Genomic DNA, 18,409 nt, shown 5'->3' with positions numbered 1-18,409 from the left:
GGCGCCGCGGCGCTGCCGGAGCCCGCCGGGACGCACCATGCGGGAGCTGGCGATCGAGATCGGCATACGGGTGCTGCTCTTCGGGGTCTTCGTGTGAGTGCGGCGCCGGGAGCGCGCGGGGGCGAGGGGGCAGCGCCGCCGGGGCAGCGCCGCCGGCCGCCTCCGAGACTGCCTCAACTTCCCTTCGCCGCCCGCCGCCGCCGCGGTCGGCCCCGCTTCCCCTCCGGCGGCCCCCGGGGATGCGGGGGGGCGGCGGCGGCGCAGGGAGGGGGCTCCCGCGGGGCGACAGCCCCGGGCCGGGGGGCGCCGTGGCGCGAGAGAGGTGGCCCGTCCTTGCCCTGGCTGTTCCCTCCCCGCTTTTTTTTTTCTTCCCCTTCCACTCCCCGGGTCTCGGGTCGCTGCGGGAGCGCGGGGAGCCCTCTCCGTCCCGGGACGCTGGGGGTTCGCCGAGGACCGCCGAGAGCTGTCAGAGAAACTGCTGTTCGTGAGAGAAATGTGCAAAATATCTAGCTGCTCCCCCCCCCCCTTCCCTTTTGGACGATTATTGATTTTAGTGCGAGGTCTGAGCTACCAAGGCTGTAAATGCAACTGTAGCTGGCTTGCAGCGCGCAGGACCTGCTGCGAGCGCGGGGGCGCTCCGGGGCGGGCGCGCCGTGGCAGAGCCTCAGCGCCGTGCTGGCCGCTGGGGAAGGGCAGCAGGCTGAATATAAAATACAGCGTGTTGTAGCTGGCCTCGGAAGGCATATCCTCACATTGGTATGTAGGACGAAAAGCGATGAAAATCTGATTTCTTTAGATGCTGAAAGAAGTACAGCCTTCACCGCAGGCACACTCTTTTTGCTTCTTTACCAGGAAGCAGTTGCACATTAATTTGCTCTATATACTTCAGGGAGGCTTCCCCCTTCCCTTTCAGGGCTGCATCCGTTTTTTGTTGTTGTTGTTTTTTGTTTTTTGTTTTTTTTTTGTCAGTTCTCATTCTCTATGAATTTGAACAAAGAAAAGCTCTGCCCTACATAAGTTTGCGTTTCAGTTTCTTAATATTTAGAGGGATCACAAAGATTGAGAATATTCATCTCTAAAGTGTTATAGAGACTGGATTATATTCTTTGATCAAATATAGATTGCTGTCACTGTTTACTTGTTTGCCTGCTTAGCAATGGATTGTGTTTGTTACAGGTGCCCACAATAATAGTCTAGGATATCTATTAAGTCATGCTACTGAGTTACAGGCAGTTGTGTTGGTACGCTTTGATTTGATTTCTCTCCGAATCTCTCATGGCTAATGAATTATTTGCTGAATTTCCTGATACTTGAATATTTCCTCAGAGCTCATTTCTCTTGAATATTAGTGCATATCTTTTATGAAAAATGCAACGTGTTTGATGAAAGTGTCATACTCTTCATTTTACGATAGACTTTCATATGTTCAAAAACTTGTAAGATACCTTTGATACCTTTCTACCAAGTTGCACCTTATTTTGAAAGTAGTCCTGTTCCTTTTAACAGCACTCTTTTCTAGAATAAATGGAAAAATAGGTTGACTTCAGAATGTAGTGTTACATCAAAACCTTGTCTTCCACTGTGATTGCTGGTGTAATTCATTCCCTGTACCATCAATAAGAGATCTTTTAATATAGCTTCTTTTCCACAGGATAAAAAATCATGCCCAATTATAAGTAGATAAGTAGTAATTTCTAGAAATGGATCTCCCATTTCCTCTCTAAAAGATTCTGTGTTTTTTTGGGGGAGTGTTTTTTTTTTTTTTTTTTTTTTTTTTTTTTTTTTTTTTTTTTATGCAGCAGTTCTGAAATTAACTGAAAGGCCTGGGTGGCTAAAGGAAATGCTTTCAGTAGAGTCACAATAATGCCAAATGGCAAATGACTAAGCAAATAATTTTCACATTTTAATGTAGCTCAGGACCTGCCTTCTTGGAATTCTGGAAAATAACTCCAACATTATAGTAGGTCATTTAAAGCATTCATTGACAATGTAGAGGTTGTGATATCTAAAGGTACCAAATATGTGTCATTCTTAATTCATATGCAGGTAGGTATTTAGTTTCTTGAAGACCTGTACTTTATATTCTTGCAATCATTGCAAACAAATAATCTCTGGGTAGACCAAAATAATTACTTTTATATTTCAATAACCTCACACCAAAGTATTTTTTTGCTTCTGAAATAATATTCAGTATTTTCCTCCAATTTTCCTAAGAGGTACTTATTCATCTTTTGAAACCTCTTTATGCTATAGCGGTTTACATATTAGTTGTGCTTTCTGGGGTTCTGCAGACAGCAAGACCATCCATTTTTAAGGAGTTGTGAGATGATTGTGTCTTTTGAAGAGTGAATGATTACTGGTAAATTGGGAAGCCCTAGAATCAGAATCCAGGCAGCAGCAATATAAACTCTGCTGCAGAAGGTATTTCTAGGAATGAAAAGGCAGTGTAGTTCCCCACCCCCTTGGAAAGGCACACCATTAACACATCTGAGGCTAGGTCTGAAATCTCCTTTTTTGAGATGACAACTGTGGCATAGATATTTGTCCACTAGGAACTGGACTGATGGACATTACTTAATTCTGCAAAGAATTCTGCAAAGATGACTTTGGGTCACTACCAACGTTTACAATATTAGAAGTCTGACCTTGAAGGGAATGGTTCCGTAGCTCATTGCCAGTCAGATGAACCATCTGTGCCTCCCAGATGTCTTTTTAGCTTCCTTCTACTGATTAATRTAACTCAGAGTAATATATGTATTTTGTATCTTAAGATGCAAAAGGGAAAGATTCATATTCTAGGTTGTAGTTTTTTATGTTGTGGTGATAAATGTCATTTCATAAAAATGATAGTGTGACAGTGTACTTTGATTATTGAAATTGGCTGTATTGCCAGGTATTCTACAGCAACAACCACCTTCTCTCTGGCAAYTTTCTTCTTTCCCCTGTGGCCATAACTGTGAACTTTAATCATTCCACTGAAGGCAAAAGCTATACTTTTTTTTAAGTTCTCCTTTATCATGCAAATATAGACTACTACAAATTATGATGTTTTTGATGGTCCTGTATTGGCTTGGATGAATAATACTTGAACAGACTTTAAATAACAATAAGGAGATTCTTTGTTTATAGCAATTGCTAAGTGTTCAGTTAGCAGTTAAAGATAGGTTTATGTATTTAAAGTAAGCAGCTCGAGCTTTTGCACATTTACAAAGATCAAAAGTACAGAAGGTTATTTTAGGCCTCAGGATTTACTGCTATTGAAGGAAAGATTAGGGGAGATTTGTTTGAAGACCTACAGCTGTGTGAAATTGAGAAGCACTAATTAAAAAATGGTTGTAGTGAAAAACATGCTTGATGTCCACTTTACTGACATGGTAAATAGTTTTTCTTTGAGTACCTTTAGCAAAACAGCCCTAGAACCATGAGTTGTAGACTATAGAGAGAATAGCGATATTTTTGTTCCGTGTTTTTCCCAGTTGCTTTAGATTAACAAAATCATCTACATTTTCAAAATGTTCAGTCTTAGACATTTTGATCGTAATGAGCACAGGTGGTATGCTACTTACTAGGCAGATAGCTCTAACTGTACAATTTGACCTGTTATATGCTTTAAGTGAAGACGTTTTGTGTATCATAAAACATTAGTGTCAAATATCTCTACAGTTAAACCTCAATTTAACTAAAAATCAATTCTCATTTCATCTTTTTGTTTAGTTTGTTAGATACTTTTTAATAAAGTATCTGTGCATACGGAAGTGAATTTTTTAAAAGCGAGACATTTCATGTAAGGTTTCAAAAGTAGAAAGGGTTTATCGTTTAATGTAACAATTGTGAATGTGTACTTTTAAAAAAAATAATAAAAATTTGAAGAATGATTGGACTATGATCTTGCATATCTATTCCCTTCATTGTACGGTTATTCCCATGAYTTGTAGCATTTTATGATGCCTGATTGATGTTAAATGTAATCAGTTGTTCATCTGTTCCATGTGACTAGCGGCATTTGTCGATTATGGAATGCTTGATACATCCAAAATTATTTTGACTGAATTGTTTTTATTAGGTTAAGGCAACTGTAGAAAGACTTCTGAGCAGCTCTGATATTTTACACGGGAATGGTGATGTCCTTAAAATCCTTCCTCTGTCCTAAAACAAGAGATGCATTGAGTGGCAGCTCTGTGTGTACCTGTAATTGCCAGTAGAAATGCCCTAGTTTGTTAGTAAAATACATGATGTTCTGCTTTAGATATGTCCTGCAAAGAAAATTCTCAGCTGTTTCAGACGTTTTAGAAGATCACAACATTGTCTTAGTAGGAAGACGGAAGAATTGGTGTGCATTGTGGTGTAGTAAGATGACTTTTAGTGTCAACAACATATCCCTGATGTTTGTGGAGCTGTCTAATTGATTAAAAAGACAGTCTTTTAAGGATTGCTTCATCAAACCTCGAGCTCATCAGTGAGTGTGATGTGATTAAAATATAAATGTCATTCAGGGTAATTGGGTATCTTCCCTACAGCACGGTCTCATTAATATCTTCTATTGGGGGTAAATGTTTATTTGCAGGCATATATATGTGTGTGTATGTGGTGTTTTATCTGGGCACCTGAAATTCTTTGTGGTTTTCTGTCTTTATTTTCTAAACCTGAGAATCCTGTAACTGTGCCTGACTTTGTTCTGGAACCAGATATTTGGCTTTGGTCTTAAATGCCTTAGACTTGATTTTTCTGTACTGTAATTTCTTGTGTACAAGAGTTAGGTAATGGAGGGTAATAATTATTTTTCCCAGCTATTGTTCATTCAAATGGTAAATGCTTTGTACTAGGGTATGTAGACAATAGTCTGGTCCACTGAAAATTGAACTTGGTTGGAGTTTTCAATGTYTGTTTCACAAAAAAAGTAATGATAAGTAGTGGGAACATCAAAGTAGTTGATTACTAACCCTTTTAAAAATAGGTACTGCACTCACTGTAAACAAGATCAGCTCTTAAGTGAGGAAGAGATTTAGCTTAGCAGCCCTGTTTCAAGTCTAGTTCACTGAGTGGGGTTAATGCACAGTTCTGGAAATAACTTGCTACACRAAAGACTTTCTTGCCTTTCTGCTGCTTGGGAGCTGAAAGCATATATCAGAGGTTGCATATTGAGCTCCAGAGGCAAGCCATAGACTTGTTCCAGGGCTGTCAGAGTCTTTTACACCTTTGAAGTGATGAAAGACTTAGGATGCCATAGAGCTGCTGGAACTTGCTGATTGCAGCTGATATATCACAAAGTAACACGAATGTTAACTTTGTTCAGTTCCCTCTCCTTGAGAGGTTACTGTAAAAACAAAAGGCCATAAATACACATTATACCTAGTGTAATATGAAGTACACAATAAAATGACTGTGTGCCTGTCTTAATATCTATGAAATATCATCAAGGTAGTAGAGACACTCAGTAAAGTACTTACAGTTCCATGGAGCTGAAGCTTCTGTTTTCATTGCTTTCATATTTTATTTATTAAAACTAGGGTAGAATTTTACTGACTTTTATTTATTATTATTATTTTTTAAAGTTATTCAGGAAAAGGCTTTTTTTCCCCAGCCCCCCCAAATACTTTTCTACATGCAGAAGATAGCCTTTTTTTGTAGTCTATTGTATCAATAGTTTCAGATTGTGGAACTAAGTTTCATTTCATTTGTCTTCCCTGAATTCCAGATAGAAAAGGATTTAATAGCATGGATTCTAATTATCCTGTTAATAGGGTAGGATTTACAGTTGATATCCAAAGCTGAACTCCCAGCTGAATGTGGGATAAAGCTAAAGGGGATATTTTTGCAAATACCAAAGCATCTGCGCTCCATCTTTGTGAGGAATAAATGATCACTCTGTGATCATTGGATCTTATTTACTTATTAACTTTGGCACTGTGGATTTATTTTTTTCTCAGCCCTGATTGAAGACTTTTTGCACAGAACTGACCTAGTTACTGTAAGGAAAAAAATAAAGAGTTTTATATTTTGATCAAAGCACAGTCAGCCTGTGGTACAACTGTATTTCTTACTGCAAGGTTCTTCATAAAAAGTACAGTCTTGTTGCTGAGAATGCACTTGTGCCCAACACCTAGCTCAATAATCCTAAATCTTTATAATCTCCCAATCTGTTGAAGACTTTGAAAAGTGAGTACTCAGAAATATTTGGCAGAATTAGTGTTTCAAATTTTTTCTATAGTGGACACAGTACTAATATGGAACAGGGGAAGTCTGAGGGCAGCATCTATGCTAGCAAGGATCAGTGGACAGAGACAAAGCTAAAATCAATGCGTGCATCTCTTCTTAGAGTATTGGTTGTGATCCACTAATGAACATCAGAGATTTACTACTTGAATGATTAAGGAAAGCTTCAGTGGGTTCTGAATTGGAATAACTGCTTCACAGGAGATCCAATTAGTTTGTCTTCATAGAATACAAAAAGTTGTCATCAGGTCTTTTGTAGGAGGTGAAATAGCTTTTCATAATTGGTCAGGTTTTTAAGGTACTTTCCATTCCTATTTTTATCTCTGCCTAGTAAATTTGTGATTGTTAGACCACTAATCATTGTTATGCAAGAAATTGTGACTGATCTAGATGATTCTATGGAAAACTACCTTAGGAGTGTTTCTTAGTTGTAAACCAGACTTTATAGTCATTATATATTGTATTTGATTATTTCTCTGCTTTACAAAACACTGTTAGCTTCTTGCTATCCAAGTGGCTAGAAGTCTCTGTGTTAAATATCACTGAGCTTTAATTAAAAGAAAATTGCATATGGGGAAAATGGAGTAAGTGTGAATTGCTCTATTAAAATCTAGTAGAGTAACAGGGTAGAGAAACTGCTGGTTTCATAAGTGGCAGATTAAGATTATTTACGCAGGTGAATTGGAAAGAATTGAGGAGTATTGGGAAGGATGGTAGGAGGGGTATAAAAAACAGGATTTCTGAGAAAAGATGGAAATAGAGTTATTTTAATCTAGAAATCTGAGGAGACATTCACACATCTGTGAATGACTACCATAAAGAAGGATAAAGGGGGTAAACTATTCTTAATGTCCTTTGCGCCTGTACAAGAAGCAATGATTTTTAACTGTAGCGGGGGAAATTTTAGCTGAATGTGAGGAAATTCAACCTAATGGTAAGGTTATTTGAGCATTGGAATAGATTGCCTGAGGCAGATGTAGGATCTCCACCTCTGGAAGTTTTTAAAAACAGGTTATACTAATGTATTTTGGGAGTATTAAAAGTGGAATCTGCCTTGCAGCAAGGAGGTAGACTAGGTGGCCTTGTAAGCTGACATGAACCAGCCTTAGTGGGATGATGTTTCTGCTGCTTGAGAATCTGTCCCAGCGTGCGAGAAAAGATGGAACACATTACAGCAAAATTTCTTGTAGAAGAATAAGTTCATATTTTTGGGCAGAAAAGACAACAGCGTTTACTCGTATAAACTTATTTGGAGAAMGCTTTGGCAGGGTCAAAGACCGAGCACCTGGTCATAAGCTCTTTTGGCTGGAGAGCATTGCCACATCAGATATCATCTTCTAAATATTCTGCATTGAGGAGATTGTGGGGAAAATGAAATCCTAGATTAGGTGAAACTTTTCACTCAGCAATCTTGTGATTCAGTATTTTGTGATTTGGTATTTTGAGTGAAGGAGTTTTGCCACTGTCCTTAGAATTTACAGTGCAGGTGTAACTGTCAGGTCAGAAGTACCTCGTTTTTGAAAGACGCTTGTGAGACTGTGCCAAGTGTTATGAAGCTTTCCATAACAAAYGACATTCTCCTCTGTTGTTTTCGATAACAGTTGTTATATTTACATTAGCTGCTAATTTTCACTAAGGGGAGAATATGTCTAATAGCCTAACTATGCTCTCGCTGCCCGCTGAGACACGTACTAATAATTCCATTCATCTACTGTCCAAGATACTTGTAGGAGTGTAACTCTTGCTGTCGGACTTTGATTATTACAAAATGTTGGTGATTACCGCAGAATGGTAAAAGTGATGCTCATTCTTCCCATGATTTTTATTTTTACATATATAAAATTTTTTTAATCACAGAGTCTCCTTCTCTGGAGATCTTCAAGGCCYGCCTGGATGCAACCCTGTCTAACACACTCTAGGTGACCCTGCTGAGTGGGGAGGTTGGACTAGATGATCTCCAGAGGTCACTTCCAACCGTGGTGATTCTGTGGTGATTCTGTGGTGATTCTGTGGTGATTCTGTGGTGATTCTGTGGTGATTCTGTGATTCTAAAGCTTGTCTTTGGAATGTGTAATTACTCATACCAGTGTTTTGGGACTGAGTGATTTTAATATATTTGAACTTGTTTGTGAACATAGATATTTTTTCCCCCAGAAAAAAATAAATTCATTGCATAATGCAATGAGGGAGGAAGAACTAGAATAAAATTCTTTGTGATTTCTTGTTACATTTTATGAATAATTTTCCCCAAAGTCTTTTATTACTGAAATGATTTATTTGAAATTTCACTTTTAAGTGTTTTTTTTATTTAAAAAGGGCTTAATAGCCAAATAGAATATTTCAGGTTGGTCARTTTTCTGATTGACCAAAAATGAATGTTCTCATTTGCTTTTTTTTTTTAATCTGATAATTTTACATCCTCACTTTTCTTCTGCTTGTACCTCTTGATATGACTCAAGCTTTCTGAGACATGATAAAAGAGGGGAGGGGAAGGCTTCACTGCCATACAGGTCATTTTAAAACATTTTTAAACGGTCATATCTCTCTCCAGTCATGATATATTTAAGGCAAATAGTAGTGCATAGTGAATGTGATACAAATGCTGAGCATCCATATTGAATGTACTGTAGACTAAAAATAGCCTGACAACAAATACCAAGCTGTGTTTATATTAATAAAAGTCCAGCTCTGAGGAAAAGCTGGATGAATAAGGAAGAACGTGAAAGAACTTCTGTAGAAATGGAAGGTTTTTGATAAGGAGCTTTTGAAGAGATGAAGGGGTAGGGCAGTGGCTGAATGGAGAGGAGATCCCTTGTCATGGAAGAAATCTATTAATGTACTTCAGAGACTGCTCCTGAATTAGCTGCTAGGGCTAAGCAGTCACCTCCAAATATTTAAACCTTGCTCAAGCAAGATCTTAAAGAGCTATCATAAGAGGGACAAGAGAGAAGTGTTGTGGTCACCGTGAGCTATGAAGGGACTTTCAGAGAGAAACTGAGGGACTGAAGGATAAAGAACAGAGGAAAAGCTTTGGTCAGTAAGAGAAACTCAGCATCTTTGCATGTTTCTCCTTTCAGGTGCAAACCTATAGATGGTATGGTGCACAGAAATGATGAACAGAAGCTTTTAGTCTACTCGGTTTTAGCAAGTTACTGTGAAGTTAGAAGAAATGTCCAAGGAATTTCTGAGAGTAGTTTGGGTGAAAACAGTTTGAGATATAATAAATAAGCCTCAGATAGAAATTTGTGGAAATTGAAGAAATAATTAATAAGCCTCAAAAGCAAAATTTTGCTATCTGCAGTGTGTTTTGATTCATTATTCATACACTTAAGTGATTTAAGCCTATAACAGGAATTCTATTTTCCACTTGTTGGAAATAATGTACAATTACCTGCTTTGAAACTTTCTATGGCTGTGTCAGCATTTGTATTACTCTGAGTTTCCTTTCTTTGTACTTCCTCCCCTTCCCATCTCCCCCTATTAAGATGGCTTTTGTTAAATAGCTTGGAAGGTATATTTAATAAAAATAGAATGTAGAGGCAACAATCGCATAAATCATACTTTTATTAATTAAAATGAGAGGTAAGGCAACAAAAAGCCAGCAGCCAGTAGTTTTCACTTTGTTAGTATCTGTATTAGTGTAAGGCTACCATTATTGATTGTTTCTATTAAAGTAGCACAGATACACTGCATCACCTTCGGTACTGTACATGGACATAATAAGCAGCAGCTCTGGCCCACTTTAACTACTAACACCGTTGCTCCATGTGAGCAGCAATCACGAGAACTGAACTGCTTTTTCACCTCAGGAGCAGCTAAACACCGGAATAAGGATGCTTTTGTTTCAGAACTACTTATTACACATTCTGCTAAGCAGGAAGCAAAAGATGTAAAGATCACTTTCAGTACTAGGTCAAAAAGTTTTGAAAATATAACAGCCAAGATATAACAATTGTACTGATTTTGCAGTATATTTTTATATCCTGTTTTGCTCTAGCCACACTGTCTTCTGCTCTTTTGTTCAAAGCTGCAATGCAGCATGACCAACAACTCCCTGCTTCTTCTTTTCATATTGCTTGTTTCCAAGTATTCCACTTCTGTAAGGAAGAAATTATCATGAATAGGTTGTAGTTAAGTAGTTTAATTCCTGGACAAGCATTTTTTTCCCCCCACTGAGTTGAAGTTTTATAGGTTCAGTCAATTTTCATACTGGCAATAATGATACTTAGCAATATTCAGGAGCTACTTGCATTCCACCTGCTTAGCTCATTAATAAGAAACATTTCCAGTTTGGAAGCTCTTGAATTCTTTTTTGGTGCACAAAAACAACTATTCATGACTGTTTAGATAATTCTTGCCATTTCCTTTTAGGTCTCATAATACCAAAATAATGTAACAGAAAAGAAATCACTTTCCCAGAGAAGATTTATATACTTGGCCCTGAGAAAGCAGTTGACAGATAATATAGGGACTAAGGAATTTGATGGGAAATTTTTAAACATTAGGCTGTTGTTTTTTTTCCCCAGTTTTGTGAAAGGACTGCTGGTTCCTTATACCACGTTAGGTATTCTGAGGACACTTAGGTCATTATCTCATAAGCAGCAGGAGTCCTGTTGTGAATGTGTATTGTCATGTTCGGGACTTGAGCTTTTAACTTAGCCCAGACTCTCCACCTGTTGTCTCCTCATTGATTCATATTGTTTCTTGAATCTGGACCAAGTCAGGAAGGGAGAATGTGAGTATAAGTGTTGTGTGGGTTGAGTCTCGTTTTTACCCATTTTGTCCTTGCAGGCAATAGGGACACATATAGCTCAAGCCTTTTGCTGCAGCAGACTTAAAATTTTGTCCTTGGCACAACTGATGAAAACTGTATAAATATAGCTCTAGATACCACATTAGGGAAGGGTCCAGTGGCTAGACAATCTTTCAGAAGCACTAGTTGGCCCAGATGCCATCACTTACAGAATTGCAGAATGGTTGAGGTTGGAAGGGACTTCTGGAGATCATCTAGTCCAACCTCCCTGCTCAAGCAGGGACTTAGAACATGTTAGACAGGATCACATCCAGGCGGGTTTTGAATATCTCCACAACCTCTGTGGGCAATCTGTTCCAATGTTTCTCTGATCTCTCTTACATTTCCGTCTCCCTATTTTTCCCTAATTGATAAAAGGACAAGTAGCTTCTCCATCCTTCTCCATCCTCTTGCAATTCACTTCATTTACTTCATAATTTATGCTTTCATTGGTTTCCTTTATTTGTGGGCAGGACCAACTTGCTGAACTTTTTATGAAGCAAAGCTTTCACGTGCCTCACTGAAGAAAAATTCTTAGTTTTCTAGAAATGCTCTTGCATTGCTTCTTCATTCAGGATAGCTATGAGAATATTAGGATTGCATATTAATGTTTTGTTGGAAGTATAGGTATTAAAGACAGTTTTTCAGGAGCAGGAATAGATTACCTGTTGGCAAGGCTATGGCCACTGCTGGAGAAGTTTTCTAATCTTAGCAGCATCTATCCTAATCTACGAGTTAAGCTCCAGCATATAATACCTCTCCTACATTATTTTAGCAGCTCTTTTTCTATGATATATTATGCTAGTTGCATCAGCTTTCACAATCTTAGTGTTTTCTGAGAATGGAGGAAGTCCTGGTCCATGCTGCAAGGAGAATGCTGTCTAGAAATGCCTGTGCTCATGTAGACAATGAAAGATTAAACAAGGGAATACAAAATGTAAAAGGCTCCATGAGAGTTAGGCACTGCTTAGTGTCCATATGTTTTTGCACCATTACTCCAGCTTGAATTCTAAATTCTCTCTTCTCTGCATCCCCACCACTCTTCTCCCTCCCCCAGCAGTCCCAGGATTTAATTCCCATGACTTCTGGCTGCTTCCTACATAAAAAATATACTCCCAAAACTATGTTTGGGGAAGGCTGCATACACTGAGATTAGAACTGCAAGTGTTTTCAGTAGGTGGTATGAAGCCTTTGTTTATATCTTCTCAGAAAATACAGAAATCTAAAAATGCTATCAGCTTGTGCTGCTCCCAGAGCCATATTGGGCTCTGGATCAGGACTGAATGAAGCAAGCATCTTGTAGCATTTCTTTCTGCCAGTACACCCTCAGTCTTCATAAATACTTACCTCTAAACAGAGGCTTACTGCAAATAAAAAGAGGCACCAGATCCTCTCATTTCTGCAGCAATAAAACAGCTTCTGAATTATCTGTGTATGGTGTTTCTGGTGAATATTAACTACCCTGTTTCCTGCAGGAAAGTCAAAATAAAGCTAATAAAGCTCCATATTAGGATTATAGCTTGTTAATCAAAAGTGATAGGTATATATACTGCATGGCATTGGATTCAGAAGTACATAATGCAGCACCTTAGTTATTAAACTGATGGGGATAAAACTTTCCTTTTATTGATACAGCTGATTGTATATCTCTTCTCAGTGCAAGTGAAAATCAGTGCAAGTGCAACCTTAACAAATTGGTTTCAGTGCAGCTACAACATGATGGTCATAATAACAGATTTCTATCAAATCATATGAAGGCCACATAAAAAATTAATTTCTGATCTTATGAACATGCTTCTTGCAAAATCACTATCTACTGCAATATAACTTTTAATATATTTTATAATTTAACTTTTAACTTAACTTTTTGTCTCTATGGGAAAGCTAAAGCCATTGCTTTCCTGCTTGAATGCTTGTTAGCAGTGGATACCTGGCATATGTGGATACCTGGCATATGTGAATACTAGTCCAATTAATGAGCTAACTATTGTATTAAGTATCTCACATTAAGTGCCAGAAATAGGCACTTCTGGCTGGAATGATTTGCCCCAGCTTGTGTTGGAAAACAGTGCAAATAACAGAAGATCTCATAATATCCAGCATTGTGCCTTAGYCATAGCAAAATTTCTCTTTTCAACAGAATTAAACTTTGTTACTGAAGTTAGTTTTAGTGTCAACCTCTTCCTTGATGAAATGGCAGTTCATTATTAACAAATCAGCCCTTGGTCACGCGTCTGTACTCCAATATGCAACTCCCTTCTTAATAGCTGAGGGACTGTGGATTTCCCAAGTGATTATAGAAATTGAGAGTCAGATCTCTTTCCTCGTGTTAACCTCTGAGCTAACACAAAGCTATGTCATCACACTAATATAAATGGACAGCAGCTTTTCAGAAATTGAACTCCTCCAACATCTATGAAGTGAGCAGAAAGGGAGTGATAAACCACAGACAGTTTCCTTATCACTATCCTGTCAGCTTCAATTCTCTTATGTGAATTTTTGCATTCCAAGGCAYACCATTTCAACTCTTCACATTTTGTCTCTCTTTGCCAGAGAGACAAAATTTTTATCCCTAAAATAACCACAAAAAAATACAATTTTTCTTTAATATTGTTGCCTAGGTGGAAGGAAAAAGTATGTTTTTCGTGGCATCAAAATAAATTATTTTCCAAGTATTTCCACAAGTAACATGACATGAATGCTTTTCCAGCTATTAGTACGTTGCATATAGCCTGGATCAGTTGCAGGTCTTGGGTTCAAATCTGAGCAAAGACAACATAAATAGGGAGTGTTCAGTGCAGTGTAACTAGCCAGTGCAAACTGACATCTTTCTAATTAGTCTAGGTCACTTGTTTGAAATCCCTCAAGCAAATTCTTGCTTTCAGAATGTCATTTTCTTATTTCTGCAGCTGTTGTGCCCTGTGCTGTGTTCTACTTCTTGGCTCTTCTTTTAAAAGAAGTTAGGTGCTGCAAATCAATTGTGTGAAATCTTTTCCTGAGTTATGTATTGTAGATATGCTTCTGTAGTTAGGCCAACCTGCAGAGAGCCCTGCCAACTTGGGCTTCACTGATGCTGCTCACAACTATGTAGTTTTAGTGTCAGGACAACTGATTGCACAATTTAACATGGCAGATACACTATAAAAGCTTTTACTGCTAGATTTATGACATGAAAGCTATGGTGGTTTTGGAAATATTTAAAGAGAGAAATACCCATGTAAGAAAGCTCACAGTGTAGTACTAATAGCACAGTCATCACTAATCTGTTTCACTGGGAGAGGTATTGATGAGTTTGCTCCCACAAAGTTCTGCAGTCAGAGAATGGTAGGCAGAGCCAAACTCTTCTAGCGAGCCGTTGGTGGTGATTTATGAGAGGTTCATAAACACCTGTGGGTTTGCAGCTATCTCTTTATTACTTATGCAGAGGAGGAATTACATATAAAGTCATATCAGGCTCAGATCTGCTTTTCAACAGATGATGCTTAGAAACGAGGAATTTCAATCAGTAGGTATCTAGTACAAAAGGCTCAGCGCTGCAATCACTAGTTCCTCCTCACTGTACTCTTTCTGATACTTTGTTGTGCCATATGGTGCTGAACCTTTCCTCTTGTTTCTTACGTGTTGTCATTTGTTATGTGGCACAGCCACTATTTACATCTAGAAAGAAGATAAATTCTCACAAAATAAATGAATCCTCACGATGTAGAAATGAGACAAAAAAAAATATTGATGCTGGAAACCCAGGAACAACCTCTAATCCTCTAATGTGCTATGGATGCTTCTGATGGGGTAGACATTTAGGTCCCCAAGATTGTCAGGACTGAGGTGAAGTAGATGCCTTTCTGTAATGTGTTTTAGATGTTGTACTGTTCCATGATGCCATGTGGTCTCGGGCAGTGAAATCAGTAGCTTGTCAGAAGGCAGGTGTGTTCCCAAACAAGCTCCCTTGTAAAGGGAAATTTTTTTTTGTTTTTATTTTGTCAGCAGGTCTGTGGTCAAACACTACTACTTTTAATAAAGAACAGCAAATTGTTGAGATCTCCATAAGGCTGGCAGCTGCTGTCCTCTTCTGAAGATGGTGACTTATGATTATCAGCTTAATTTGCAGTTAAGAATTGGACTGAGAATACCGGCTTCATCTCATGAACCATAACAGTAGCCACCTTTTATTCCATGGAAACTGAAGTGTCCATGGAATAAAAATATTTGCATGAATAAAAAAAATTCCATGGAATACAAAAATTCCTATGAATGGAAGGTGGGCTAGCATGGCATGTCTTTTTTAGTTTCTGCCTATTTTTCTTGCTCAGTTTAGTTTGTTTACATTGCTGTACACCCTACCTTAATCCAGCTGTCATATTCTACTTCAGTTCTTCAGAAGTTTCTTTTGGGCAGGTATGTAGTCATGCAAGGGCTAATCATTCAGTTTTGAGTGCCACTGGAGTAATTAAAGATACTGAGCATATTGAAAAGAACAGTAAACAGTTTTGGGAAACAATATTCGTACATCTRAGACTTCAACTGTCTATGTCATAAAAGTTATATTGGCAAACATTTTCAAATCAGAAGCATTACCAATGCTTTTCTGTCCAGATTCATTATTATTATGTTGGAGAAATATTTTTATTTTTTGCTTTGTTAATTATAGTGAATTAGTTTTGGCTCTTAGATGACTATTGGAGATGAAAGTGTTTCTATAACATGAATTTTTCATAACCGTCAAGAAATTTCCAGAGGAGAAGCATTTGGAAATTGTGTATATACATATATTCATCACAGTGAACAAGCATACAGAATTATAAACTGATGCCTCAAACTCTTGATGAGACTCTAGTTAATTTACAAATAAAAATGGGAGTTTATTTCATTTATAAAGCTTAGTTCATCTAATGAAAGAACAAAAACAAAATGCATAGACTTTGAAATTTGACTCCCAGTGGGACTTCAGTGCACTTCTAAGTCACTTGGGCAATCTTGAGAAGTTCATACCAAGTATAATCAAAAACTATGAGATAGGGAATTAAAGCAGCAAATACTGTTCCATGAGAAACCAGGTGATAGACCTTGATTCACAGTGTGAAAATGGCAGAGTAGTCTGTTGCATTCACACAAGTGCTCCACAGAAACTAGGGCTTTTCAGGGAACAAATTACCAACAGTCTCAGAAAAGTTTAACACAGAAAAGAGATGAAACGGAACCTTGCCCAGGAGTTATTGTCAAGAAACCTTATGACAGACTCTCTTCCATGCTTGAATATTTAGGGAGTATTAGAAGGGCACTAGATTACATGCGTTTTCTGATCTCTTTGCAGTATGTGCTGCTATTGGTTTTCCATCGCTCCCATCCATTGGTTTCCCTACTTGCTGTACTACTTTTTCTCCTCTTCCACTGATCTTAGCAACTGCCAAATGTTACTCCTTCTTGATTTCATGCCCCTGAATGCCAGTGAATGGTAGATACTGTAAGCAGTGTTTGAAACAACAGGTTGAGGTGCTAATACCCTGCTGTTACTTATGGGAGTTGGAGATTATGGTGCAAGCACAGGTCGTAGATTCTGCGAGGGTGTTTATGCAATGTTTAGTTCATTCATTACCTGTGAATGATTTCATAAATAACATATAGACCATATTTTCACAAAACTGCTGCCTACTTTTATCTTGGTCAATCAGTGACGTGGTGCTTGCATAGAAATTATCTTAAAGTCCTACATGCTGTTAAATGGAAGTGAAGGTAATATGACCTGAAAGTGTTTGTGTCCTTGGAAAAGATGATAGTTCTTATTTAGGAGAGGATCTGTAGGCATTAATGTCAGGATGTCCAAAGCAACCTCAGGCACCTGTTTCTCACTGAGGTTTTTAATGGGATTAGGGCTCCTGTTTCTCTTAAGTTGCTTTGAAAATAACAGTTGAAGGACTAGAGCCGAAGACCACTGAAGTTAGTGAGTCTTTTTATGCTTTAGAAACTTGTTATCAGACAGATGTTTTAAAATCTTGCCRGTTAAACTGTTAAAAATGTTGGATAAATATGTAAACATGCAGGAAAAAGTAAAACAAAAAGTAAAACAATAAAAAAAAGATAAGCTCATACAAAATTTTCATGTGCTGATATGAAATAAGCTTTCTAATCTGTCTACCTGCTGTTGTGGGTGTTAGTCAAGTATGATTATGCTTGTATTTTCAGCAGTGAGCTTGTATTTTCGTAGAATCATAGAATGGTCAAGATTGGAAGGGACCTCTGGAGATCATCTAGTCCAACCCCCCTGCTCAAGCAGGGTAACCATAATTTTCAGCCTGCTGGAAAATGTCTAGAAACATTTTCCTTTATCATAGGACTACATTTATTACTAATAACACCGAGTCTTTTAAACAAGCTTATAAATAGTAATAGACTGTACTCTTGGATAGGACAAAGGAACATAAATCACTAAGTGTCAGGTAGTTTAGAAACCAGTATGTCCTCATGATTGTTTAATAGAGTACAAAGGGAATTGCCTTCAAGATAGTAAGATCTCTTATCCAGTTGCCTGTTTGTGATGTTTTAAAAAAGAGGAATTGTTCTGAGTCTTGACATAAAAATTTAATTGGTAGATGAGCTCTTTCTGTGGAAGAAAAAAAATGTTTTTTTTTGGTACAATAACTTTTCTTTATTTTTTCCTGTATTATTAACATAGATAAGATTTACTTTATTCTACATCCAGCGCAGGGCTATGAGGATGATCAAAGGGCTGGAGCACCTGCCCTASGAGGAACGGCTGCGAGAGCTGGGCCACTTCAGCCTGGGGAAGAGAAGACTGAGGGGGGATCATATCAATGTGTACAAGTACCTGAAGGGAGGGTGTCAAGGGGATGGGGACAAACTCTTTGCAGTTGTCCCATGTGACAGGACAAGAGGCAATGGGCAGAAATTGAAGCACAGGAAGTTTTGCCTGACTGTGAGGGGGAATTTCTTCCCTGTGAGAGCGAGGGAGCACTGGACCAGGTTGCCCAGAGAGGTTGTGGAGTCTCCTTCCCTGGAGATCTTCAAGGCCCGCCTGGATGCAACCCTGTTTACCATGCTCTAGGTGACCCTGCTGAGCAGGGAGGTTGGACTAGATGATCTCCAGAGGTCCCTTCCAACCTTATTGATTCTGTGATTCTGTGATCTACTTTTTCTCCTTTAGTAGTGATATTAAAATGATTATTACTCAGTTTCAGCAGCTTTTTCTTGTGTATGTATTATGTCCCAGCATGGTGTTTGAATAGTTTTCTTGGAAGACATTCAGAACACCAGTAAGAGGAAGCGATAAGATAAACAATCAGATTTAATAGATAGTGGATACAAAATGCTATTAAATAAAATAATAATTATGGTCATTGATAGCTTTGAAATGAATCTCTCCTTAGAAATTTCTGAGATAACAATTGT

At 38.2% G+C, this 18,409-nt stretch overlaps 1 protein-coding gene across 2 annotated transcripts in view; it reads left to right on the top strand.

Moving 5' to 3' along the window:
- Positions 1-6: 6 nt before the first annotated feature.
- Positions 7-18,409, top strand: part of PLPP4 (phospholipid phosphatase 4) — a 73,117-nt gene continuing 54,714 nt past the window's right edge. For both annotated transcript variants that reach the window (XM_085305274.1, XM_085305273.1), the window contains exon 1: positions 7-93. In XM_085305274.1, the coding sequence (XP_085161400.1) occupies positions 38-93 (56 nt within the window). In that variant the 5' untranslated portion in view covers positions 7-37. The remainder of the gene's footprint in view (positions 94-18,409) is intronic.

The sequence above is a fragment of the Rhea americana genome, unplaced genomic scaffold, assembly GCF_003343005.1.
Source record: "Rhea americana isolate MKP2758 unplaced genomic scaffold, rheAme1 scaffold_218, whole genome shotgun sequence".
NCBI lineage: Eukaryota > Metazoa > Chordata > Aves > Rheiformes > Rheidae > Rhea > Rhea americana.
Note: the sequence above shows the minus strand (reverse complement) of the source record. Positions and strands in the feature narration are given on the sequence as shown.